The 26,752-nt window shown below is 45.4% G+C and overlaps 1 protein-coding gene across 7 annotated transcripts in view; it reads right to left on the bottom strand.

Moving 5' to 3' along the window:
- Window positions 1-499: 499 nt before the first annotated feature.
- The window catches only part of ect2 (epithelial cell transforming 2), a 30,205-nt gene continuing 3,952 nt past the window's right edge, over window positions 500-26,752 (bottom strand). For 2 of the 7 annotated variants that reach the window (XM_062556016.1, XM_062556018.1), the window contains 22 exons: window positions 26,476-26,658; window positions 25,848-25,937; window positions 25,646-25,753; window positions 24,397-24,470; window positions 23,175-23,305; window positions 22,645-22,760; window positions 22,250-22,312; window positions 21,797-22,022; window positions 20,495-20,619; window positions 19,276-19,395; window positions 19,107-19,175; window positions 18,849-18,959; window positions 18,348-18,444; window positions 17,174-17,255; window positions 16,752-16,830; window positions 13,917-14,036; window positions 11,202-11,340; window positions 7,174-7,328; window positions 5,932-6,039; window positions 5,167-5,304; window positions 3,346-3,643; window positions 500-1,453 (listed from right to left, as the gene is read on the bottom strand). In XM_062556016.1, the coding sequence (XP_062412000.1) occupies window positions 3,353-3,643; window positions 5,167-5,304; window positions 5,932-6,039; window positions 7,174-7,328; window positions 11,202-11,340; window positions 13,917-14,036; window positions 16,752-16,830; window positions 17,174-17,255; window positions 18,348-18,444; window positions 18,849-18,959; window positions 19,107-19,175; window positions 19,276-19,395; window positions 20,495-20,619; window positions 21,797-22,022; window positions 22,250-22,312; window positions 22,645-22,760; window positions 23,175-23,305; window positions 24,397-24,470; window positions 25,646-25,753; window positions 25,848-25,937; window positions 26,476-26,658 (2,625 nt within the window). In that variant the 3' untranslated portion in view covers window positions 500-1,453; window positions 3,346-3,352. The remainder of the gene's footprint in view (window positions 1,454-3,345; window positions 3,644-5,166; window positions 5,305-5,931; window positions 6,040-7,173; window positions 7,329-11,201; window positions 11,341-13,916; window positions 14,037-16,751; window positions 16,831-17,173; window positions 17,256-18,347; window positions 18,445-18,848; window positions 18,960-19,106; window positions 19,176-19,275; window positions 19,396-20,494; window positions 20,620-21,796; window positions 22,023-22,249; window positions 22,313-22,644; window positions 22,761-23,174; window positions 23,306-24,396; window positions 24,471-25,645; window positions 25,754-25,847; window positions 25,938-26,475; window positions 26,659-26,752) is intronic. The other 5 variants (XM_062556017.1, XM_062556019.1, XM_062556023.1 and 2 more) reach the window with 3 other exon arrangements.

The following is a 26,752-nucleotide window of genomic DNA, read 5'->3' as shown; positions in this document are numbered from 1 at the left end:
CCTTGCATGCAATTTAAACTTGCCCTGACGCCTTAGTCAGGCTTTTATCCTTTGTGTGCTTTGCCTCATTTAAGAACATTTGCTAAGTTGAATGGAGGGAACAATGACCCATGTAAGTTCTTGGCCTCAGTGGGAACAATGGTTAATGGAAAAGACTGACATTAAGTATGATCCTCTATTGGAGAAAATGGCTCCCACTCTCTTGTGCTCCATTGGTTTGAACTTTCAGTAACATTTGTGGAGATGAACATTGATTTTATTGAATGAGTTTCATGAGTTTTGGCCAATTTAAAGTGGCCATGAAATTGACTGAATTTGATTCAATATTCTGATAATCAAACATTGACATGTACCGGTATATGGCATTAACCAGCCCTGGAAAACAAAGCATAAATGTACAACTTGGAGCACTGTTCAAAAGCTGTCTAATTGTTTTATTTTTCAAAATCGAGATGTAAATTTAAGGAAGACAAATGAACACACTGGTAATACTGACTAATTGAGTTTTGCTGCTTTTATTGAAATAAAGCAAGTGAAATCATTTAAAAGTAGAAAGTCATTATCTTGAAGTCAAACCCCTGTGTGGGTATATGTGACTGTGTGTGTCTGTGTGTGTGTGAGAGAGAAATCTGCATTGATTTACAGGAATGAACCCTGCTCATATTTTCTTCAGAGGAAACGGATAAAGAAAAGACAGGATATATAATATAGAGCCACTGAGAGCACAAGGAGAAAAACAAAAACAAAGGAACACACGCATACTACATAAATAGAAAAAGAGGAATGCTGAGAAACATTCAAATAGGCTATTTATATAAATGATTTTGATGTATAAATATGTAAGGCTACACAAGACACATAAACAATAGACGCACAACAAACTAATAAAATCACTTTTAAAACATACACAAAAGAAAGAATGAATGCCTATTCTTGAGTGACTCATTTCTCCCTAATCCTGATCACTGGCAATAAAAGAAAAATACATAATAGCTTTATAAAAGCTGAAAGATAAGGTAACCAAAACCAACAGGCTTGTTCCCATTAAATGTTATGAATACTTTCATTTGTTAATAATTACGGAAAACCACTACATCCCTCTATGAAGACAAAATATATCAATTGGTCAGTTACTGCATATCTATGTGTGTTAATTAAATGTGCCTGAAACGCTTAATACCAGATAAGTGAAACAAATACACACAAATTATCCTTCATATTTCCAGCCAGACAATATTTGTCCAAGCTTTTGTTAAGATACACACTCGAAAGTGTGGGAGATATTTGCTGTACCTCTGAGGATTAGTTAACGTTAAGTACTTTCATAGAGCTTAAGGACCCACTGGATTCCAGGCAAGTAGTATTAAATGAGGTGTGTTGAGGAGCGGCTGAAGGTGTGGTACTTCCTCTCAAACATGGAATGCAAGTTCACCATGGATGGCGAGTGGACAGCCTAGAGGAGGAAGGTTTGACAAGAATTAAAACAAAACGCAACAACGATAAATAAACACAGACCACAGAGTTATCATCAAAGTTTGGCTTCTGAGACAGACTAAATTTAATCACCAAGGGAGACATCAAATAAGTGCATTTGGGGATGATGGAAAAGATTCTTTTATGTGCACCACAAAGAATACAATCTGTAGGCCTAAATGTTAACGGCCATTCCACCGTTTCCAAGGACGGCCGATTACAGAGCAGGCCTGCCTGTACCAATTTAGCAATTTCACACACGTCAGAGCTCATCCTTTCACCTTCTTCTCCCCCAGCAGCTCTTAATAACAAAATGAGTCAGAGACTAAATTGAGAGGTGCACATAAAAGGCCTTATATAAATATAAATAAGGGGATTTTTTGGTTGTTGCACAAGGTTACTGCTGGAGAACAATGCACAGATACTTGACTGTGCTTTGGCCTCGAGCGCAGTCAAAAGCAGAGCCCACCACACAGCTACCAAGGTGGCCAGGAGTGGGCAGGATCTGCAAGCCTGCTTGAACACCACAGAGTGAGACGCGGGGGGGGACCTGAAGCAAGAAGCCAATTTAATCCACCACCACTTGTGCGACATTTGTTGGTGTGGCCACCACCGGTTAGTTCCCCTTAATGACCAGTGACACCACCAGCAGGTGAGTCACACAGGGCCCCTTTACCGCTGGCATTAACGAGACAGACAGCACCTCAGACCAGGCGGATGTGGCGGGAAGGACGGATGGATGTATGTATTGTAATTGGGAGGTCATGTGATCACTGAATCTAAATGGGGAGGTGGACAGGAAAAGATTCTGACCACATCAAGGAAAGTGTCGAAGCTAATATCGTCTGTAGCCGTGCATTTTCTGAGCCCTGTTGAGTAATGTCATTTTTCATTGTTGCATCTCCCGAGTCCTTCTTCCGGTGTACAGACATATTCTAACCTCTGGCTATTCTAACAGGCACAAGAGTCGCGCCATTTATGGATAATCATGGATCATATATATTTGGAAGTTATTTACATCCTTAAGATGAATAAAATCCAACAAAACACCATGTCAAAGCTACACTAATCCTTTGACTGGCGATTTCCCTGTTTGTAGAGATGCTATCGGATCTGTGTCTGGTCGCATTAGCGGCACATTTAATGCAACTATCACCTGTAAATGTAATGTATGCGAGTTGCATCAAGATCCCCTCCTGATGAAAAGCCCCACGTTAATGCCAGGTGTAAAGGGGACCCGAGACAGGTTATTGAGACTTGTGAAAAAGTGCATCGGCACTTACAATCGCTTGTACTGTTTATCAATCCAGCTGGCCAGCGACAAGAGCGATAAACCCAAAAAGCCTGGCTTGGCTCAAACGCGGCGCGATAAATTCCCACTATCATGCTCGCCCGCCCGCCCGCATTCCAACGTTTCGTTGAAGCTGCATTTGGCAGACGGGATGCGGCTTTATTGGATTAAATTAGCGGCAGAATGATTAAATCGCCGGCACAATGTTCAGCGCTGTAGGTGCTGCAGATTAGCTGGAGTGAGGCCAAAAGCTGGGGATGACAGACAGTGAGGGCCCGCTTCATTGCGTTGTCCACAGCACAGGGTTAAAACACACACTGTGCGGTGGGCGCACTGGCATTTGCCCTCGGTATTAGTCGCACATATGCCAGTAATGAAGATGGAGATACACCACGTGTGTGCCAGCAGAGCCCAGCCAGAAGGAGTTAGAGACAGTGCCATGATTATGCCCGCTATTGTAAATATGGGTATACGGATTATAAGAGTGCACACACACACACACAGAGAGAGCAGACTGGAAGCCAGACAGAAAACAGGAGAGCGTAACGGGAGAGGGAGAGAGAGAAGTGTGTTGTCCTCACGTCGCGTCTACAGGAGGGTCTCCCTGCGGCCGGGGGGCCGGGGCACCTGCAGGTCCCGATACGCACTCAGAGGGGACACCGGGGGCAGGGCTGCCGCGCGGCTGGCCGGGGTCGAGGGCGAGCGAGGCCCGGGCTGGGATTGGTTGGGGGGTTCGGGGGCGGCGTTTTCGGGGCTGCTGGGCGTGCGCAGGCACACGGGCACGCGGGGGCGAGGGGGGTGGTCCAGGGAGTTGGAGCGCTGCACCACCGCGTTCTTGGCGGGGCCGTTGAGGCTGAACGTGGACGCTGAGCGCGCCATCTACAAGCAGCGCAGGGCCATGATGAGAGAGACAGCCAGAGATAGAGAGAATAAGTAAGAGATGGGAAGAGCAAAAATAAAAAGAAATGAGAGGAGATCAAGAGCAAGTATGAAGAGAGAGAGAGAGAGGATAGAATTAATGTGACCACCCCCCATGGCATGAAGGACCGGGTCAGAACTCTCCCTTTATTGAGGGTTCCTGAAATATTTAGCATTTTTGTGATTCATATCGCCATTCTGAGAAAACGAGAACACTTGCAGCAACCTTTTCAAATGCAGGCTTTTGAGAAGAATGTGCACAGCTCAAGGTGCTGAAGGACAGAAACACTCCTGGAAAATCAATGACTGAATAAAGTGACACCAGTTAACTCCTCACAGAAACGCAAGACAATGTAAGGGATAAAAGGTTTTTCAAAGGCAAAGAAAAAAGAACTATGCTTCTTGAATTATCTAAACTAAAATTCCAGGACAAACTCTTTTTTTGTCCATTCAAGCACAATGGACAAAAAAACATGACAATGTACCCCTTGAAAAACATACCAAGTCATCAAATCTTTAAATAATACCTCAAAAACTACAAAGTATTCAAATCACACAGGACAATTCTCTGTGCATCTACTTAAGTACTGACGGAGAAAATGTAGCAGCCATTCAAGTTTGCAGTTCGAAAAATCACAGCAACCATGTTTTCTCCCCCTCTAAAGACAATTCTACCTCAATCACATTCTAAGGAACGGAGATGTTTTTGCTGTCATAAAGTGAAGAACAACCAACTACAGTACAACAGCTAGTTCTGTAAAAACAAAATGAGATAGCTAAAAAATGAAAAAAGGCCTGAAACAGAGACATAAAAGCCCAAAATGTCTGGTTGTACTAGGAAACGGTGTTTCTTATCTCGCCTTTAAAAGTTCAAACACTGCTTTGCTGGCCCAGGCATCCTTCAGTAGACACGACTTCACACAGAGCGGACACAGATGTGTGCATTTGTGTCTGTAATGTATATACTCATTTGGCTGCTGCTGTCTCAGTGCTCAAGCTCAATCACTCAATCAGTGTTTGACACAATATCTCTAATGCATTTCAATCTACAGTAAAGAGTAAAGACTATTATATTTTTAAACGTTTATAGTTTTCTCTGCCCCATGATAACCACTTACTCCACTATCTAATAGCAATCACTATCTACCTTAAAACAGCGCAGCTGGTTATCAAATCAGCTATGATTCGCTGAAGCATGAAATAAAGAAATTTCTCATTTTATTAGCGAATCCTTCTGCACTTTTATTCCCAGGGAGCAAACATACTAATGAAAATATGCACCTGTACTGCAGGTTGCTTTGCATGAAAGCACCTGCTAAATGATTAGTCTGCGCAGACTTTGCTTATGAGAAACAATTGTGCACGGTGTCCACGGTGGTATATCATCAGCTTCAAATTAGAGACAACGGCAACCTGTTCCAGTCTGATATGATGGAGAGCAGGGTGGAAACAGACAGATGAAGAGTGATAGTGAGGTAACCTACAGCCAGGGTGGAGCTGCTGCCGGCACGGCTCATGTGTTCGGACGCCAGGCCGGGACTCTTGTCTGGAGTGCTGCTGACCATGAAGGCCCTCTGGATCACACGCTTGGGGGTCTTGGTCAGGGAGAAGGCCCGGGTGACCTAGTATGCGCAGACACACACACACACACACACACACACACACACACACACTGTCAATCAAACCAATGGGGGAGCACCCGCCAACACTGAGACATGACACTGGCGTACCAGTTCTCTGACATACATCACAATGCACATTCAGGCTAAATGTCCTTCATATGAGACAGAAGAGAACATGCAGTTTGGTCTTGACATAAAAGCCTTGCTGTTGGCATCTTGTGTCCTTCCACATCTGGTTTGAGGTCTAATTCTGAACTTAAAGTGTGGGGAGGGACAGGGACAGAGTTGGACATTGGGATGGCTGGCATCTGAGAACCAGGGGCATCATACTGATTACCAACAGAATACATAAGCAGGGATGAGGGTAGTGTGATCTGACACACACACACACACACACACACACACACACACACACACACACACACACACACACACACACACACACACACACACAGAGACAGAGACACACAGACACACACACAGAGCTACAAGGACAACAAAGCTTAGGCACAGCCAGCGAAACACTACAGTGACACACACACACACACACACACACACACACACAAATACACAGATCAAACCCATAGAGTATACCCGCCTTCCAAACACCCACACACACCCACCCACCTTCTTTGATGTCTTCTTGATGGCCCTGGAGGCTCTGCTTAGTGTGCTGTCCATATCTTTGGTGCTCACTTGGAGGGAGTCGGGATCGGTGCACTGGATGAGGTCCTCCTGGTGAAGACGGACAGGAAAGAAATAAATAAGTCGCCGCGCGGCCTCTTTCTGCTTAGCTGTCAAAACGCAGGGAGAGAGTTGAAGGAGCCGCCGTCCGGCTTTCACAATCAGCCCCACGGTTCATTGGCATTCAGAGAGAGAGGAGAGAGAGAGAGAGAGAGAGAGAGAGAGAGAGAGAGAGAGAGAGAGAGAGAGAGAAGGAGAGGGGGACAGAGGGAGAGCGAACGAACACAAGGGAGAAAAGGGGCTGAGAGAGAGACAGGAAAAAAGACAGGAAAAGAAAAAAACGAGAAGGAAAAAAGAGAAAGAGGGAAAAAGTGAGAGTGTGAGAGGGATAAAAAAAAGTACAGACAAAGAAAAAGGGAGAGAGAGAGAGAGAGAGAGAGAGAGAGAGAGAGAGAGAGAGAGAGAGAAAGAAAGAAGGGAAAGACAGACAGGGTAACAGACAGACAGAGAGGAAGGGGAGAGAGAGGGAGAGGGAGATGCCAAAAGAGCAAGCAGGCACAAGAGAGCAACAGACACTGACACAGCCAACCCAACCACCAGGGAAGACTTGGGTCCATAAGAGAGTCAAACATCGCCACCTAGTGGCAACCCCCCCCATGCAGCTGCAGGTGAATGGGCAGCAGGCAGAGAGCCCGATGCTAATTATGACGGGGTGAGACGTATATGTCTGCCTGAGCGCAGGGAGCCAATTACACATGCGTGTGCTGCTTGGGGGCTCCGCGGGCTGTGCCTCGGGGTCCGATAATGCCATCTTTGTCTGAAGTGTAAAGTTCAAGTTCAATTCCACCTCTAATTACATTAATCTGTCTTCCAGGCTAAAGCACAGCAGACAATCTAATAGGATTAAAGTGGACAAAAAGGGAGAGGGAGACCACAGCACTGCACACGTGGTAATTTAAAGGCCTAATGATAAAAAATACATAAATAAATTAAACGAAATAAAGGGCTGGCTGGTTTACCAATGAAATAAATAATTCTATTTGCAGTCGTCCTTATCAACTTTAGTGTGTGTGTGGTGTCAGTGCAAGTGTGTCCTAGTATGTGAGAAAATGTGTGTGTGGACATAACAATATGCTTTAGCATGTGCTTGTGCGTGTGTGTGCATGTGTAGCAATGGTCACTCACTGCGTCGGCCCTGCAGATGGTATTGGCCACTTGGCGGCAGAGGGTCTTGAGCCACACGGACTTGTGTGTGTCCTCAGCCATCAGCTGGAAGCTGAACAACAGGTTCTCCTGCTCAGTGGGGGGGCGTACCACCAGTGCAAAGGCATTCTGACATTCTGGAGGAAGGACAGACAGACAGACAAGCGCACACACACAAACACACACCAATGAGACAAGGACACGGGGAGAGGGGCCAACCGTAATTTCCCGACTATTAGCCGCGGCTTACACACTAATTTTGCTAAAGTTCTTCCGCTATGAGGTTGGTACACGGGGACAGTTAATATGGTATGAATATGTTCTTGTTTCTTTTAACTTGCATAAAACACTGCCCTGCGCCGGCTTACACACAGGAATTCACTGTGGGAAAATCCAGAGCAATGGACCGCATAAACGTATGGACGTGTGAGATTAGACAAAAAGATGTGCATCTGAGTTGATTGATTGGGGGTGGGGTGGGGTGGGGTGGGGTGGAATAAGCTGCATTGGGGAATTGGTCCACCTTCCACAGGAGGGCTGAGCTTTACCACGCCTCCTCTCCCGCTCCCATAACCTTTCTCTAGCTGCTTTCAGACGCGTCCTCCGCACTATGTGCCCATCTTTGTCAAATGGATGCGTGAACCTTGGAGTGAAAATGACGCTTACATGCTGACATTATGCGGTTTTGTGTGTGAACAACACTGACGCACATGAACAGAACCTCCACATGGTTTAACACGCACATGAACAGAATCTCCGCATGTTCTCCGGTATGTTTAGACATTAGCTCATAATGTCCGTCAGAAATACTCGGAGTGAGAGTAGAGTGTTAGTTGTGTGGATAAAGCCCTGACAGGAAGCCAAAGCAAACATTCATCAGCCCTGTCAGGGGAACTAAGGGATGCAAGCAAGGAAAGATGCAAGCATGGAATGAAGGAAGGAGGCAAGGAGAGCGTGGAGGTGGGAAAAAATGAAACATGTGAAAGCAAAGGTCAAATATAGGCCTTACTAATGTTTAACACAAGCAGGGAAAAGGTGCAATGAACAGGTGTACCCAGATATATCGTGATCACCCCATTTGTTTTAACAGAGTTCTGTGGCGATTTATCTATATATTTGAATTATTCATTTGCCATCAAATTCTTATGTAACTACTTGTGGCGCCAACTGATGATGTCCAGATTTGACTTGTTTGCGAAGCCGAGCGCCAGTTTACTGAATTCCCACACACACAAAGTATCAAGCATTCTTATGGGCTCAACTGGCCTCCTGTTCGCTCATATCAACTGAGTGCCAACAGAAAAGAAAGCGAATGGAAACAGAAAACAAAAAGGAAGGAGAAAAAAAGAAAAAAGGAAGATGAGAAGGAAGAGGAAGCTTCACTCTCCAAAAGCCCATACGGTGATTTCGGCAGGCCTCTGATAGTACATCAATATGGTAACATCTAAAGCGACGCCAACAATTTTCATGAAAGCTTCCAAAATAGGGCTGGAACTAACAACTATTTTGATAGTCGATTAATCCGTTGATTATTTTCTCAATTAATTGAGTACTTGTTTAATCAATAAAATGCCATAAAATGTCAGTGTTTCCCAAAGCCCAGGAATAGGTCCTCAAATGCCTTGTTTAATCCATATATAGAATGCTTTTAGTTTACCATAACAGACAGTATAGCTTGAAATATCTCGGTTTAAGGAGAGGAGGAATTTGAGGTGGTTTCTGCAGAAATTTACACAAACCCATTAACTTTTAGTTGACAACTAATAGATTTGAAGTAATGTAATTGTTGCCGTTCTTGTTCCTGAACAACCCAGGTGCACATATGCAATGCATGTTATTTATCATCGCAACCACAGCTTAACAGGCAGTTTTAGAGTGCATCTTCAATGGGAGGCCGAGAGAAGACATTTTCAGCACAGACATGCTCATTAAGGCCATTCATTTCCATGACGTCTCAGGTCAACCTCAAATGGGTTCCTGGAACATATGTGCCATAAAACATAAGGCAAGAAGGAAGATTGTGGGAGCACCTGTTGCTAGGCAATGGAACCTAGCTGGTTTCCTTATTTTCTACATGCTTTTGCTTCAAACAAACTAAGTGTCTGGTTCAAGGAAGAATCCTGTACATTTGTGAGTCTCCAAGGATATTTGATAAAATCCTTGGTCTTACAGTGGCGGCAAACATAAAGACTATCTTGTTGCGCTGACATATACAGTATATATATATACAGTGCCTATAGAAAGTCATCATACCCTTTTGAAATAGTTACTTTTTTTGTCTTACAGCCTGAAATCAAAACCCATTTTTAAAAAAATCTTTTCCAGGTTTATTTACAAATTTAGCTGTACAACATCAAAATTATGAAAAAAAAGTCGACAGTTCTGAAAATTAATAAAAAATTAAAAACTAGAATAACAGGGTTGTAAAAGTCATCATATCCCTGACTTAATACTTTGTAAAGCTTCCTTTTGCTTTCATTACAGCCATCAATCTGTTTGGATATGTCTCTATTATAGCTTTGCACACCTAGATAGGGGAATATTTGCCGTGCAGAAATGTTAAAATTTAGTCAAATTCTGTAGGGAATGGCGATGGACTGCTCTCTTCAAGTCAATCCACAGATTTTCTATAGGATTTATGTCAGGGCTCTGACTTTGCCACTCAAGGATATTCACCATTCTATCCTTAAGCCACTGCTTTGTTCTTTTGGCAGTATGTTTAGGATCATTGTCTTGTTGGAAGGCGAATGACCTCCCCATCCTCAGCTGTCTAGGAGAGGGACGCAGGTTTTCCTCAAAAATTTGGGTGTACTTGGCAGCATCCATTTTCCCTCCTATCCTGACCAATTGCCCAGTCCCTGCTGAAGAGAAACATCCCCAAAACATAATGTTGACCCCACCATGCTTCACAGTAGGTATGGTGTGTTTTGGGTGTGTTTGGGTGTGTATACTGTGTTTGGTTAGCGCCTGGAGCTCAGTCCAAAAACTTCAATCTTAGTCTCCAAAAAGTTCGATCTTAGTCTCATCTGACCATAAAAGCTTTTTCCACATGGTAGCAGAATATTCCAGATGTGTTTTTGCACTGAACTCCAGGTGCAATGTTTGGCGAAAACCAACACAGTACACCACCCAAAACACACCATACCTAGTGTGAATAGAGCTATAATAGAGACATATCCAAACAGATTGATGGTTGTAATGAAAGCAAAAGGAAGCTTTACAAAGTATTAAGTCAGGGGTATGATGACTTTTCCAACCCTGTTATTCTAGTTTAGAATTTTTTATTAATTTTCAGAACTGTTGACTTCTTTTTCATTATGTTGATGTTGTACAGCTAAATTTGTAAATACAACTGGAACAGGATTTTTTAAAAATGGGTTTTGTTTTCATGCTGTAAGACAAAAAAAGTAACTATTTCAAAAGGGTATGATGACTTTCTATAGGCACTGTATATATATATATATATATATATAATATGCATCTTCAAGAAGTAGAATGTGATGAACAATATACACTTGAGTTTACTGACTACGTATACACATTTGTGAGTCAGACAATAATTCAGAGATAAGTTGTCTTGTAATTGTGTGAAGAATGAAAAGGTGGTCGATAACAGCACAGCAATGTGGAGAGAACTCAGTCACCGTGGCTTAGTTGGCCAATATTATGCAAAACCCAAATAATTAGATGTATGTATCAATCAGTTGCATTCACATACAGTAGACACTTACCCAGACACTTACTGGGTAAGTAGCATTGTATCAAACTCTGGGACAGAAATTAATTATTTCACTTTACCCCTTCTGATAAATGCATGTCAGCTTTTTCTTTTTTTAAAGACGTTTCAGATAGTAATGATTGAATTATGCACTAATGTGTAATATTGTCATTTCAACAAATGAAGGAGATATGTTTGCAGGTTTTGTGTTTTCTAATGTGGTCATGTGTGTGCATGGCTGGCAAAAGGCCTCATACGAGCGAGCGAGCGAGCGTGTGTGTGTGTGACTTACCCTCCGTCTCCTGTAGGTCCAGCACCCGTCTGATCTGAGACAGAGGCATGAGGGCAATGTGCTTGAGCTGAGCAGGTGGGCGCGTCTGACCCAGAGGACTCCGGAACGTGCTGATGACCTTGTGCCGCTTCCGTGCAATCTGCCAGGGACAGAGAGGAGGGAGGACAAAGAGGGAGCCAGGAGGAGAAATAGAGAGAAAAGATAGAGACAGAGACAGAAAAGAGGGAGACAGATTAGTAGAGACTGGGTGGAAGAGCAAGACAGATGGCTTGCTAAGAAGACACCACATTCAACATATAGCCATGTTGTCTCATGTGGTCTACCTGTCTCTCTGTGTGCGTGCGTGCGTGCGTGCGTGCGTGTGTGTGTGTGTCTGTCTGTGTGTGACAGAGATATCTGTGGTAGCTGCGACAAATCAATAGTGCCTTAACGAAGGTAAACGATGCCCCTCATTATCCTCCCTTTAATGATCTGGCGCTGTGGCCAAGCTGACCAGGGCTTAGGGGAGGAGGGAGGAGTGGAGGAGAGGAGGAGAGATAAAGGAGGGATGTGGAGGGAGGGGAGGGGAGGGGAGCCATATGAAAGCGGGGTGGGTGGTGGCGGCGGTGGTGGTGGGAGTTAATCAATGAATAATTGAAAAGTGCAAGCCCACTTCTCCCCACGCTCATTACCGGCCCAGTCCGCCCCTGCGAGACTGGCGCTGCACACGCCGTTGGTCGGTTGGCCGGCCGGCCGGCAGGACTCCATTCAACAGCGTGATTGCTAAATTCCACCCACCCCAGAACCTCCCCCGCCGCCCCCACACCCAACCCGTTTCCAATGCGAACCCTCGCTAATTAGGAAATACATAAGAAGCTGTGTCAGCAGCGATAGACTGCACACACACATAAATAATTCACATTCTTTAAAACGGGGACTGTGCAGCACCCCCCCCCATCCCCCCCACCACCACCAGCCACTACCGAATTTGCACTTTAAGCATCTCAAGTCCATGCCATCTGAGGAAGGACCCAAGGTTGAGTGGGCGCCTTTCATTGAGCCTTAAGAAGTGTTGCACACGAAGGTGTGCGCGCACACACATGTACAGTCTCATACAAGTCAGCGCGATATCATAGTATGTGCCGTCAAGTGAGTGATGTCTCCATAAGGCGGCGGGCCTGAACAGATTGGCATGGCATTGGTATGGAGGAACAGGGTTTCTAGTTCATGAGAAATGTTTTATTTAATGTTCGCCAGGCTCCAGTGCTTCTCTGACAGGCGTGCCGCAGCATACCAGTGACATCAATCTCCCCGCTAAGCTGGAAAACGCCAGAGCGCTTCGAGCATGCAAGTGGGCATGCAGCAAATGAGTTCAAGAGAGCCACGCGGCAGCGGGCGTCTTATCCTTGCAGTAATGCAAACAAATCTGGATGGTAGCAGGTACTGTTTTTTTTTTCTTCAAAAGACCCAAGAGTCCTTTGCTGGGAGATAGATTAGCTATTTTGGAATCGCTGTCTAAACAAACACACTGTGTGTCCATAGTGAGGATTCAGACACCTTGACCAAAGCATAAACAAATGCTAGCAAGCGGCATGATGTGCTTCCTGACTATCAAAATGAAAAAAAAACAAAAAAAAAACAGAACGTTTGAAAAATTGAGCATTAGTTATTTCAAAGAATGGCTCCACTATGAGTTAGTCTGAAACTAGAATTGGGGATGTGGCAAAAAAGTATCCGTTGATAAGAGTGCATTGTTGCCATGGTTGTCATATCAACAGTAACTATGACCTGCAGTAAACATGTGCTCTGGCCTCTGGCTGACATGGAAAGCAGCAAGAGAGGATGTACTGTCTTTGAACCGTTATCACAGCGCAGCATTTTATGGTAAGGCGCTGTTGTGTTGAGAACAGGACTGTGTCACAACTTGTGGAAATGGGAGATTATTGCTGTAGTGAAGACAAAAGGATCACAGTTGTGCAGGGTTGTGAAGAGAGTACTGTTGCACCAAAGGCAGAGACCGAAACTATGATGCAACAATGCGATGACTGTGGCACCTTGCGTTGTCAAGGGAGTGTTGCCAAAACAGAGCAGTCGAAGCAGGTTTTGAAACCGAGACAATACTGATATCACAACTACATTATAGCTAAACCTCAAGAAAAAGTACCACAGTAGCTGCAGGAGGAGTACATTGGGTGTATCATTAACAGTACAACATTTAAATATGGCCTTGGACAGTGTACTCATTCTGCTGAATTTCATACAAACATGGATCACACAAGCTCAGCACAAACTCTATATTCAGGTCTTGACACCACTGGGACTGACTATACCCATTACATTACCCGAATGTTGGGATGAAAAGCAACAAACCAAATGCGGCTACAGAAAAGTTGAACCTTTGTTAGAAAGCTGCCTGAGTTATACAATGTCATACAATGGTGTGTATACTTCAACTGCAGAGTTGGCATAAAATAACACAAAATTGAGAATTGTGAAGTACACAGGTCAGTGCTATTCACCAAGCTTTGAGGGCCCAAAACCGTACCGCTCTCATTACAGAATTACAAAAATGATGCAATACCAAGACAGTCTAATGGTTTTCCACATGTGCGGTGTGTGTAAAAAACACCTCCAGGTGACAGTAGCATGAAAGCAATGTCAACCCGGGGAATGTCACGCTGCATGCGGCGCTCTGTGTGCTTGGTGAGGACATGTAGAGTGCAGCGCGTTCGTTACCTCCAGGCAGTCACTGAAGAGGAAGAGGGTGACGTGCTCCCCGCGATCGCAGGGCTTGTCTCCCAGAGCGATGGTCTCCACCCTGTGCACCAGACTCCGGTGAGAAGACAGTAGGTTGGCCTGCAAAAGCAAAAAAACAACCAACCAATCACAAGGCTGACATCAGCGCCACTGGTTCAAACAGAGGCTCTAGGGTCGTTGGCCAAACACACTTATCACATGCAAAGACAGGCTGATTATTAGAGACTCCCAAAGTTCTATCATTTATTAGCATCCGTGCTTTGGGAGGGAGTGTTGGATCGATCAATGATTTAAATCAATGATTAGATTAGGTATGAAGGTTATATTCTACACGTAAAGGCACATACGCAATAAAAACAAATACTATGGGCAAAAATCATTACTAGCATCAGTGTCAAAACAAGGTGTATTATTAATAGTAACTTGGAATCACATCAAGAGAGATTTGCTGATAGAGTTGCTAATTACAGTGCTATTAGCTAGAAGGTGCACCTGCAGGGATGGCCTATTAAGTGGTGGATCGATTGAAAACTCTCTTGCATATAAAGTCAATCACAGTTTGATTCATTTCAATAAAGCTGGCGCTACTTAAATGACTGTTCTTGCCAGAGTTCTTTCCCATTTGGAAAAACAATGGCCTCACAGGATGATTTAAGCACCATGAAGAGTGCAGTAGAGACTGACAGCTTTGACATGCTGCAGGGCTGGTGAAGCATGCTGTACACAGTCAGGCAGTGGATGCTTTTTTCTTCCATTTAAAGGGATATTCCGCCATTTTTGGAAATACGCTCATTTTCCACCTCCCTTCGAGCAAAACAATCGATATTTACCTTGTTCCCGTTCATCCAGCCATTCTGTGAGTCTGGCGATACAACTTTTAGCTTCAGCCTAGCATAGATCATTGAATCGGATTAGACCATAAGCTTCTCGCCTGCTAGCTTCATGTTTAAAAGTGACTAAGATTTCTGGTAATTTTCCCATTTAAAACGTGTCTCCTCTCAAGTTAGAAAGTGCAATAAGACCAACTGAAAATGAAACCTGCCGTTTTTCTAGGCTGATTTGACATGGAACTACACTCTCATCTGGCGTAATAATCAAGGCAACTTGCAAACGTACCATAGGCGCAGTGATATCTTACGCAGCATCTGAAAATAGTCCCCATAGACAACAAGCAGTAGTAGTGCCAGTAGCTGCAAGTTGCCTTGATTATTACGCCAGATGAGAGTGTAGTTCCATGTCAAATCAGCCTAGAAAAACGGCAGGTTTCATTTTCAGTTGGTCTTATTGCACTTTCTAACTTGAGAGGAGACACGTTTTAAATGGGAAAATTACCAGAAATCTTAGTCACTTTTAAACATGAAGCTAGCAGGCGAGAAGCTAATGGTCTAATCCGATTCAATGATCTATGCTAGGCTGAAGCTAAAAGTTGTATCGCCAGACTCACAGAATGGCTGGATGAACGGGAACAAGGTAAATATCGATTGTTTTGCTCGAGGGAAGGTGGAAAATGAGCGTATTTCCAAAAATGGCGGAATATCCCTTTAACACAAGGATTGTGTGGTTTTGCAGGTAAAACATTTAACTCTGATAAATAAACCTACTAGAACATGTCTTCTCCAAACAGCTCAAGCCAAGATCAAGAATCGGTGGCTTATGCATAGTAGAACTAAGTGATTAGATTTTACAGTTAGTAATATAGCATTCACAAAAAGCACTCTTTCGCCAAAGTTAAACAGCCCCATGCGATTACAAACTGTCGATTATTTTGTGTGAAGATTCTCTCTTACATATAGAGATCGCTAAGACATGTGACCAAAGACATCAAAACACAAAGAACTATGGGTAGGTTTGGCTCGCCTGATGCCAGCCTATGTAAACTAGTGGGTCTGGGTCTATGATCTGGCATGATAATAATGAAAACGAAGCGTGAAAAAATTGTGTGAAAAACAGTTATAATCTCACGCTTCCTTAGTGCTGCTATCCAAGCCATTCCTCGCCTTTTTGTCACCTCTGAAACATGACGTATACTATTATTTTTCCACGCTGGAAAACTATAAAGGATAAGCTTCATGTTACTCTATTGAATTTTATAACACAGCAGGTAAACGGCATTTCGACAACTGCACTTCGTTGTTCCCGCACGTCAGTAAAACAACTTAATTTTGGGCCACCTATTCCCAAAATGCGTTGCGTTTTACGTCACGTTCTCAATCTCTATTAGACTTTTTATTCTGGGTACTAAAACTGCAGTTGGCTATTCAACAGGACTATTTGGAGAGGTAAATAACACATTTACTTTGTATACCCCCAGATTGATCCATACAGTCAGGAGCATGCATTCTCCACTTTAACAGTAGTGTCGATAAAGCAAAAGAATTCATTTTTCAGCTAGTGTTCTTTTGAGCTATTCAGGGCCCTTTGTGTAGTTTTAAGACCTTATTGCAATTATTCCAACTCGTCCTAAGACACAGGTGGGGGTGAGGGTAGGAGTCATATAGACCTCCATTAGAGGCACTTCAGGCAGAACAGGGCTGCTCACGCACACTTTCTCAACAGCTCTCCCAGCTGTTCATAAAGGATTCAGGTGCATATAATGAGGTGGAAAGGAAGTTTATTACACTGAAGGCTGCATTGATGAGCTATGACTCAGAAGATGATGGCAGGAAGCAGTGGCACTTTTAAACGCTCAAAAATACACAATAATGAAATGTGCACATTTAGGGGTTCTGATCAAACGCAAACAATTACACAAAACCTTGAAATATAAAGTTTCAAGGCAGCGAGTCTTATCATGGCAAAACTTGAAAGGCTTACCGGACATCCATCCACCTCGTAGACAACATCAAAGATTTGCTTCTGACCTTCTGTTTTCCTCTTATCTTCATTTATGTGCCTGAGGGAAAAAGAAAAAAAAAATATTCCCAAGGATTTTTTTTCAAGGCTTAAAGCCAAAACCACAACACCCATCTCTGTGGGCTAAAACAAGGAATTCCTAAAAAACAAAAGACGCTTGCCCCTTGACTTTCAGTTAACACGGTGCATTTTAAAACACTCCAGCCTAATGCACCACCACAGGTGCACTGCCTAATCAAGGAGGAGTTGTCCTCCAGTCTTAACCCCGCTGAACATGATTAATGGACTGAACATTTAGGCAGGGCAAAAAAAAAAGAAGAAAAAACAGACCTGAAGGAGTAAAACGAGAGAAAAAAAAAGTTTTCCAAGTCCATTAAACTTACGTCATAACTTCTTTGAGTGACTCTATGGCCTTCTCCAAAGTGATTTTGTCCGGGTTATCCTCAGATGTGTGCTTCTTTATGTCTAGAGGGGTAAGAGAGGGAGAGAGATGTGAAAAAGTGGCTTCATAAGCAGCGGGTCTCTCTTGCTCTCTCTGCTTGAAAAACCAACAGAAAGATGGCAGTGTATCCATTATTCACAGCACATTACAACAGCTTTGGTGATGCAAACTCACAACCAAACAATGAAACTGCTCGAGACGAATCAGATTGTCCTGGAGGCTGTGTGAGATTGTCTTTCAGCGTGGCAATCAGAGAGCGCCTCTGACAGCGTGCGTAATGGGGACGGGGTGATCCTGGAGAGACAGACTCCGTGTGGGGGGCCTGAGAACGAGCGCACAAGCGTGCAAATGAGGGAGCATGCGTGGGCATTTGCATGCATGCGTGCGCAAGAGGGGCAAAGGGGGTCCTACGGAGCACAGTGGGGAGTCTGCTGGACCAGGCAAAACTCAACCGTTCTATGGACTATCTGTTGTTCATGCATGCGAGTGTGTATATGCATGTGTGTGCGTGCGCGCACGAGTTTGTGATTTTATGCTCGTGTTAGGCGTGTGCATAAAAATCATTTGAAATATTCAAACAAAGTGGTGGTTTTTTTTGCCTATTATTCAGCTATTTGCATTGCAAACACTGCTATTTTGAGGGTGCATCATCAAGAGCATAAGGGGGACAGCTTCCAGCACGATATCCTTAGCAATGAGTCTCTAGCAACGCATAGACTCCTCCTAACGTCCTCCATTGGACTGTAAACACAGTCTACCTTTCATTTCTCTGCATTTTGTTGGCTACACACTCAAATAATAACACAAAAATGCAAAATTGTAACTTAATTAACAGCGACTTTGTCACAGAACCTGTACTAAGCTTCGATCCTATTCTTTGCTAATACTTTCGTGGTGCGTTGTAGAATAATCGAATAGGGATTCTAATGTTAGTGCAGTATTCCTTGAATGGTTAACCGGTTATTCAACTATCCATACACACCCATAGCGAGAGAGTTTGTTTGTGTGTGTGTGTGTGTGTGTGTGTGTGTGTGTGTGTGTGTGTGTGTGTGTGTGTGTGTGTGTGTGTGTGTGTGTGGCAGAGAGTATGTGTGGCAGTTAGGCAGAGGGTTTACCGTTGAGCAGGAGAGCCACACTGGGCAACCTCTGCACAGGACGAATCAGCAGCTCCACGAGCGTCTGCCGCCCACATTCGGGCTTGGACTGATTGATCTGTGGGAAGAGTCAGGAGGGGGCAGATATATAAAGCCGGGCAGACGACTGGCATGAGAGGGCCTTTAACTCAAAGCACACAAACATTTCACAGAGCTCAGAGACGCACACAGAGACTCTTCAAAGAGTCTGCCACTGACGCACGCTCAAAAAATACACTTTGACGGATGGAGACACACAAGCACACAAACACACACACACATATCCGGTTCCTGAATAACACCAGCATGAATTGTTCATAGTCTCTTGGAAACTCTTTTAAGGACTCAGACATAGTTTCAGACAGTCTGAGAGAGAGAGAGAGAGAGAGAGAGAGAGAGAGAGAGAGAGAGAGCGCGAGAGCATGACAGACAGAGAGAGAGAGAGAGAGAGAGAGAGATGCATTAATGAAATGCCCCCCTCACCTTGAGGAATGCATGGAAGCGGGGTTTCTGCCTCTCACAGCGCACAATGGTCTCCTTGCTCATCTCAAAGAAGTTGACAAACGGTGGATAGGCCTTAACAAGCTCCTTAGACTGCATGAAAAGAGACAAAACATTTTCACCCATGACACAAAAGAAAATATAATAATAACAATAATTATAATAATTGACACCTTCTTTAATTGGCCCAGAGAATATACAGACACTGACCGCCCCCACCACCCCTTTGCCGACACTCACATATTTCAGGATAATGTCACCAACGCTTTTGTCGTCCGACCAGTTCATCACCAGCTCCTCCAGGTCCGCCTGTCAAAAGGAGGGAACCCACGTTATGCACGGGTCAGAGACCCACCCACAGATATCCCCCTTTTCACTGTGAAACACCTGCAGGGGAACCCCCACTCACCTTAATCCTGGTGTGCACGTCATAGATCTCTGGGATGCTGCCAAAGATGGTCTTGATCTCCTCTTGCGCCAGGATGGGGCCTCCCACCTGGCCCTCCTTCTCCAGGGGGTCCTTGAAAAGCTGGGGGAACATGCGGCACGCAACACACTCAGGAGGGGGGACAGCCTCAGCACTGCACACGGTCACACTTGGTTTGTGTGTGTGTGTGTGTGGGAGGATGTTCTTGATTGTTATGTATATGTATAACTTGTAGCAAGAATCGCCCATTAATACAACAGTCAGCTTAATTATCAGACGGAACAATTCAAAGCAGGAAAGAGGTGCTTTTAGCTCCTGCACTTTCCCTGAGTAATTTCTTTACTCATTTTATCGGGGCCATTAGGTAAGTTGGGGGCCCTCCCACGTGCTCACAGGTTTTACGAGGCCCTCAACGCTCATAGCCTCATCGCCACAGGTAATTCTAGCTCTGCCAATTTCAGAGACATTCGTGGAAGAGGTAAATGCTCCTTCACTGCTACACACTGCATTGGGTGTAAATGCAAATCAAACTCTTAATACTCAAACCAGGAAGATGAGGAAATGGATAAAAGCTTCAGTCAGATTCCAGGTTGCAGATCTTGGTAGTCAATTTGTTGTGTTTGGCTCCAAACATTGAGATGCAAGAATCAACACGACCTAGTCAATTTACAGAACCCATACTTGTGTGATGACACATGGGGCTACTTTTTGAAAAATGTTGCTGGGGCAATTTCATAACCGATTCCATGTGTTCTAACTGGGTAATAATGAACATTTGCTTACTGATGATTAATGTTCTCCAGGTGTGCCAGAACAACTAAATACTCTTTGCCCGGCCCACACTGCCCAAAAAGTTGCCTTGTGAATCATCAGCTTCCCTCCCAGCAGACTAGCAAACCTCCGCAAAGCAGAGTGGGCCACTGGTAATGCCACCTCCCAGGGGGGGGGAAGCCGACAGCCGTGGCCACAGGTGGATGGGCAGCAGAGGGAGTGGGGAGGATGAGGCACTGGGCCTTACACCCACCAAAAACTCCCAACTCTGAAATCTAATTCATTTTCTCCCTCACTGCTCCTGAGTGCTGGGCCGACATGATAAGGGGACAGGCAGCAACCACAGAGCTATCCCCTCGTAGTATGTGTGTGTGTGTGTGTGTGTGTGTGTGTGTGTGTGTGTGTAAGAGACACCGGCAGTGACACAAACCTGGAGCACTGTATCCAGGATGCCCACGTAGTTGCTCTCTGTCTGGTACAGCTCCTTGGACACCTGCCACCTGGCAGACTGCTTGGGCAGGGCGGGCGTGGAGCTCTTCGACGGCTTAGCCATCTCTGAAACAGATCGATGGACATGCATCGCCGAGGTGACTATGGAGATAACGGGCGAAGGGTGCGCTGCCAACCCTCACGCCAGCCTGGCTGCGCTCGTCGCTCGCCAAACCCCCCCCATATGCACAACTCAGCGGATAAGACAGCGGCGGCGGCAGCGGGGGCTTTTCACGCTTTTCAGAGGGATCAAAAAGAACACAATGTCTTACTGCACAATAATCTGTCCCGTTGACATAAGCGTCAGCGTGGCATTAGGAAGCCAGCACACCCCCATTCTGACAGAAGTCACTTCTGATGTGCTTATATATATACACTGCTGCCACTGGCTGTCAAAAGCCTACATATCCAAGTGTCTTCCTCACCCTCCATAAATCCATTACATTTCAATGGAGTGTGTATAAAAATACTGGAGGGAGGGCAACCTGCCTCTCTTAACACTGCGAGGCAGACTGCTCCCCCTCAGAGCTGAACAACATTCGGGATGCTCCTCTGAGCCATTTCCCCTCCTGGCTCTATCTACCCTGTAATGACATCCCCTGTGCTACCTGGTGCTGACTCCCTGTCGTCGCGGACGCCCACACATCCCTGCGGGGTGTCTGTCTGGAGCTCCATGTCTACCGGAGTCTCGGGGGGTTCGGGGGCCCCCAGCTCCAGCCTTTGAGGGGTGCTGGTGCGCTGGAAGGCCGTCCAGCGCTCCGTCTGCCTCCTGTCTGCCTGCCTAGCCCTGCCGGACTCTCGGCTACTCTTCATCGCGCCGCTGCTCCTCCTCTTCCTCTGCTGGCGGAGCGGCTCGCAGCGGCCTGGCCTGCACCTGCCCTCTACACTGCACTCTGTAATGGAGAACAGGGTAGCACGGGAGCATGCATGGGGGCTGCTTCTCTGTGGGAATGATTTTAGGGTTGTATCTGTACACTCTTTACTCTACGGCTATGCTCTTTTTTGGCAAAGAAGTCAGGCCCTTCTCTAAAAGGTCATAAGGTCACTGTAAGCCGTTTCACTACAACTACAACTAGAAATGCCCCCCTCCCCACTTCCTTCTCCTCTTCTCATCATACTCTCTGCTGCTAAAGTGTCATGAGCAAAAGACCAGGGAGATATTAAAATAGTGGCAGGGTGGAGGTGTGGGAGGTGTTTCCACGTACAGTACACCACCCCATCTCCCCGCTTCTCCCACTCTCACCTCCCAGGGTCTTGCAGGTCTCGGGCGTGTTGGAGATGTCCAGCAGGGAGCCCATGGAGAGCGAGTGCTCGGCCGACGGCCGCTTGAGCGGCGGGAAGGGCGAGATCTCCGTCTCCTTGGCCAGCTGGGCCAGGGTGTCGCGCAGCCGCCGCCGCTTGCGGTTGCTGTTGGGCGTGTGGAGGGAGAGCAGCGAGCACGTCTTCTTCATCACCGGGCTCTCCGCCTGCTGGACAGGTGAGAGGAGCAGGAGGAGAGACCGAAGGGGAAAACAAAGAGGACTGAATGAGACCTAAAACAAGCAAAACTAAAACAGCCAGAGAACAAAAAGAAGATCTGAAGCTAAGAGTACCTTTAGTCATTACAGTACATTTAGAACTAAACAGCACACAACACACTTCAAATACATTGTTTATTTTGCTGTTAGAAACACAACACAAAGTTTCTCTCAAATACCTTTTCATAAGAGTACATGGACTCTCCCGCTCGGGCATCCATCTGTATACTCCCCCAAAACCACTTCAGGGGAAGAAAAATGATAATAAAAAAAGAGACAAAAATGGTCAATAATTGGCAAAAACCTGTCTGGGAGTGTCTGCACAGAACACAATATTGATCAGTGGGAAAAGCTCTGCAATTCTGGACATGGCAACACAATTTTGAGTCAAATAACAGAAAAGTAGGGCCCTTGACATTTTCCACCAAAGATTGTGAGGAGGGAATAAGACAACTGGGCTCATTTCCCTGAACATGAGGCACTGAGTGAACCAGGGAAAGGAGCTCCCTTCACACAACAGCATTGTTCTTCAGAGGCTATAACCAGTTGGGCCTCCAGCGCAATGCCATCTTACCTCCTGTTTGACGACGTAAAGTCTTTTGGATGGAGGGAAGGGCAGCTCCTTAATGGAGTTCTCCTCCACAACCATGTGAGTGCACTTCTCATTCCCAACTTCCAGGTAGCGGCCACCTGGTTGACAGTTGGTGGGGTTGGAACAGAGAGAGAGACAGAGAGAGAGAGAGAGAGAGAGAGAGAGTCAAAACAACAATGCCTCTGCACAAGGTGACCCTCCCCTCAATCCCAGTGAGAGTGGATTACTTGACTGGCTAAAACCTGCTATTAAAATGGACCTTTTAAGTAGCACAAAAGGGTCTTGGCCTAAAACTAGCAGGCTAGCATAAAAAAAACCTTGCAAACCTTGTAAACACCAACTGCCACTGATAAAAGTGTGTAAGCATGTTACACAGCTGTCCTTTGGTGATAAAGCTGGCCAGGTCATGCTGTGTTAACTTTTCTTATATTTTCGCAGCATGATCCTAGCATGAGCCTGAATGTCAAGGTTTATAGAACCATGTCAGATGCGTGTGTGGATGTGTTACGCACCATGTTTGAGTGTCCTCTCCTCCATGTTGGCTTTGTCCTCCTCTGTGAAGCCTAGGAAGCTAAGCACACAGTCCTGGAAGGGGGGCACTTTGAATTCAGTGCGGAAGCTCTCGTCCCCAGCATGGAAATGACTGGGGGAGACAGAGAAAAGACAATCATCAGCTACTTGAGAGGCACATTTCATAACAGGATACCCCTGAATTTAGCGTATAGCAGGCATCAGTTGAACAACATTGTCAGATTGCTTGTGAAGGTTTGCAGACACAAGTATACTCAAAGCGGTAATTCACGGATGTAGAACCAGAGACGACACAGCTATGATTGTGAATGACCAAAGAACATACAGTAGATGTCATCATAACAGTTTCACAAAGCCACACAAAATCAGTCAAAGTGGTCAACAATGTTATTGTTTAAATGTTGTTCTGTTGTTTATTGTTAATGAATAGTTAACTGTAGATTTACATGTCATTTGTTAAGTGTGGTGTAGGTAGCCAATCCAGAGAAATTTTTGAAAATGTGTAATACATCATCTTTGACCATTTTGTACACTAAAGTAAATGCATAGCAATCACACATATCATTACATTGCGATATCTTTCCCCCCTTAGTATTGTCTAGGGAGAACTGAACGTATACCCTGAAGTGACAAATGAAATGCATTGTATTATTATTAATTAATTAAATTAAATCCCCCCGAAAAACATGTGTGACCCTGCAGGGCAAAATCAGTGGCTTTGCACTCGATGCTATATTGAGAAAATCCACGATAAACAAACGTTCGGGCTAAAATTTGAATTTCACGTGTTCGACAGTATACAGTCTACACTTTCATAACGTGAACAAATTTCACAGAAAAACATACATTTTGACTCTTAAACTCAGTGAAGATTCAACACATTAGCAGTCATTCCCGTTTCACGCCGCTTAAAAAAGTGATTTTCTCCTCTTCTAGCATGTCAAGAAGGGAGAACCATGCCAACTTTGAATGCGGTTATCTTAGCGATAGTTTTTCAATACCATCGATATACATATTGTTGGAAAGCTTAGTTTATGGCCATTCATGTGAGCACAGTAACTTAATTTTGTAAATGTTACCAAAGCGACTGGTTTCGCCTTGTACGGTCACATGTGTGGCTTATCTTATTTTTTATTATCAAATCAAGAGTTTGTGTGTGCAAGTGCATGTACGTGTGTGTCTGTGTTTGTGTCCATCACTCACATGTTGTCCCTCTGCTCCCAGGCCTTGAGGATCCAATCTGGCGTGAGAATGGGAGTGCCCATGCAGACAGCCACCTGCAGCAAGGACAAGCACAGCATAAGGACAGGAAGAGGAGGAAGAGTGCAGCCGCATTCAAACTCACTCATGGAAAGAAAGGCAGTGAGCTCACGGGGGAGGGGGCGTTTGGTAGTGGTAGTACCGATACGGCACTCCGAGACGCACAAGGACGTTGGGCATCAAGCGCCACATTATCCATTATGAATAGGGCCCTGTTGCATGATTCACCTCCATTCAGTGGATGTGGTGTGGGGGAGACGATGAGCAGCTACACTTTTAATGAGAGAAACTGTCAAATGGTAGATTCAGGCAGACTCAAGACGACATGTACCTTCATCAATTCCTCTCAAAAGAGGCAGAGGCAGACAACTGAAAAAAACGATGGAGACAAGAAATAAGACTCTCAAAGAACACCACTCTGAGGTCTGGTGTGTGTGTGGGCTGTTGTAAATATCAGATAGCTGACACCACTGGCTGGCAAGTGCAGCATAAGATGTAACCGTTAGTTGCGTGCACATCTAAATTATATTCATCTCACCCATTCCAGCAGTGAGAATAGATTCCTCATCTATTTTATGCCGTGCAATATATGGTGCCAGACTATACATATGGAGGTGTAGCATCTCTTTGGCGTTTAACATTCTGTCCTTTGTGAGAACTCCACAACCATCCATCCATCCACACCCACCACCCCACCCCACCCCACCCCACCCCAACCCTCACACCTTCTGAGCTGGCTGCTTTTGCAGGGGGAGCAAAGGGAACGCTGGATTCTCAGCTTTTTAAAAATAAGCAGGGACTAAGTGAGAAGTAGGACAAACTCCGGAGAATCAACAGAGGGAAGAGAATTTTCCGGCGTGGCACGGCGGCACTCTCAGGTAACACGAGGCAGTCGCAGAACAGAGACGGTGAAGAGTCTGCAGAGTGCGGATGAGTGCAGAGGCAAGGCAGCCAAACCTGCATTTCAATCCATTTACTCGGCTATCATGGCAACACTTACCAGCACTCAGAAACCCCATCTCGAGTGTGAGTGTGTGTGTGTGTGTGTGTGTATGTGTTGGGGGGGGGGGGGGGGGGGGGGGGATGGGGGGTACAAAGAGGCAGCAACTACTGTCAGCTCAGTCAACTCCTCTTCAAGAAAACACATAAAAACACAGACTCAGACACAATCTGGGAGAACAAATGCACCAACCCGGTATTTTTCTCCATGAGTCGAGTGTGCTACGAGGTGGGTGACTTTGGCGCTGAAGTCCTTGCGGATGGTGCCGCCCATGTGGTGAACCAGATTGACAAGGTTGACCTGTAGAAGGACAGAACTGTTACAACACAGAAAAGGCCACGCCTGCTGAGTGCATGACCCTTAAACGCAGGTAGTTAGTGTAGTGCGGACTCACCACTTCCTCTTTCTTCCGGAACCCCGTGAAACACAAAGACAGGTTGAGCATGGTGGTGGAGTAGAGAGGCCGACAGGAGAACGGAAGGGGCTAGAGAGGGCACACACACACACACACATAAAGATGACTACTTTCTCATTCTGAGGGATACCAGGCCTATCTTTAATGCTTTGGTGGCAGGCTCTGTCCTTCACACATGAAGCCATGATGTATTCCTCCGTATATCTGTATCAAACTCCCTGTAGTGACGGACATGAGATTGGTGGCGATCCACTACTGCCCTTATGTGTCCCCCCCCACCCGTCCCACCTCTCTTGCTATAAGAAGTAAGCTCGGGGGTCAAGCAGGCGCAGACACAGAGATAACAGTTATGCTTTTTTTCAAAGGCAACCATCAAAAAGCAGCTTATGAATCAATTCTATCTCAGAAGCACAAACTCTCCCCTTTTGGCAGTCTCATTCCTATTCCGACTTTCCTCCCTCCATGTAGGTGGATGCTAAACATGGCCACGTGCGGCTCTAATCTTTCGCTTAACTTCTTTTCGCTAAAAATCCATAAGCGGAGAGTGGGCCCGCAGACCGAACGTGTCTGCGCCTGGGAGGCAGTCGAAACGCCGGCAGTCTCTTACCTCCTCCCTGGCTGCACAGTGAAGCACCACAGGGGGGCCCACGATGCGGCTGTCATTCTTGTACAGATAGTCGTAGTCTGGAGACTTGAAGTCAGTCAACACAAACACCGTCTCAAACTCCGCGTTCTCCCCGTCACCAAACTCTTTGACATTGCTGGCCTTGATGCACGGCTTGTTGATATCCTACGAGGGGGTAGATGAAATAAGCCAGTCAAGGAAAGCATAGGCGCCGGGGCTTTGGTGTAGACGTCGATGTTATTTTACACAGCAGAGTGCT

Source organism: Sardina pilchardus, chromosome 15 (genome assembly GCF_963854185.1).
Source record: "Sardina pilchardus chromosome 15, fSarPil1.1, whole genome shotgun sequence".
Classification (NCBI taxonomy): Eukaryota; Metazoa; Chordata; class Actinopteri; order Clupeiformes; family Clupeidae; genus Sardina; species Sardina pilchardus.
This window is presented reverse-complemented; position numbering and strand designations above follow the sequence as displayed.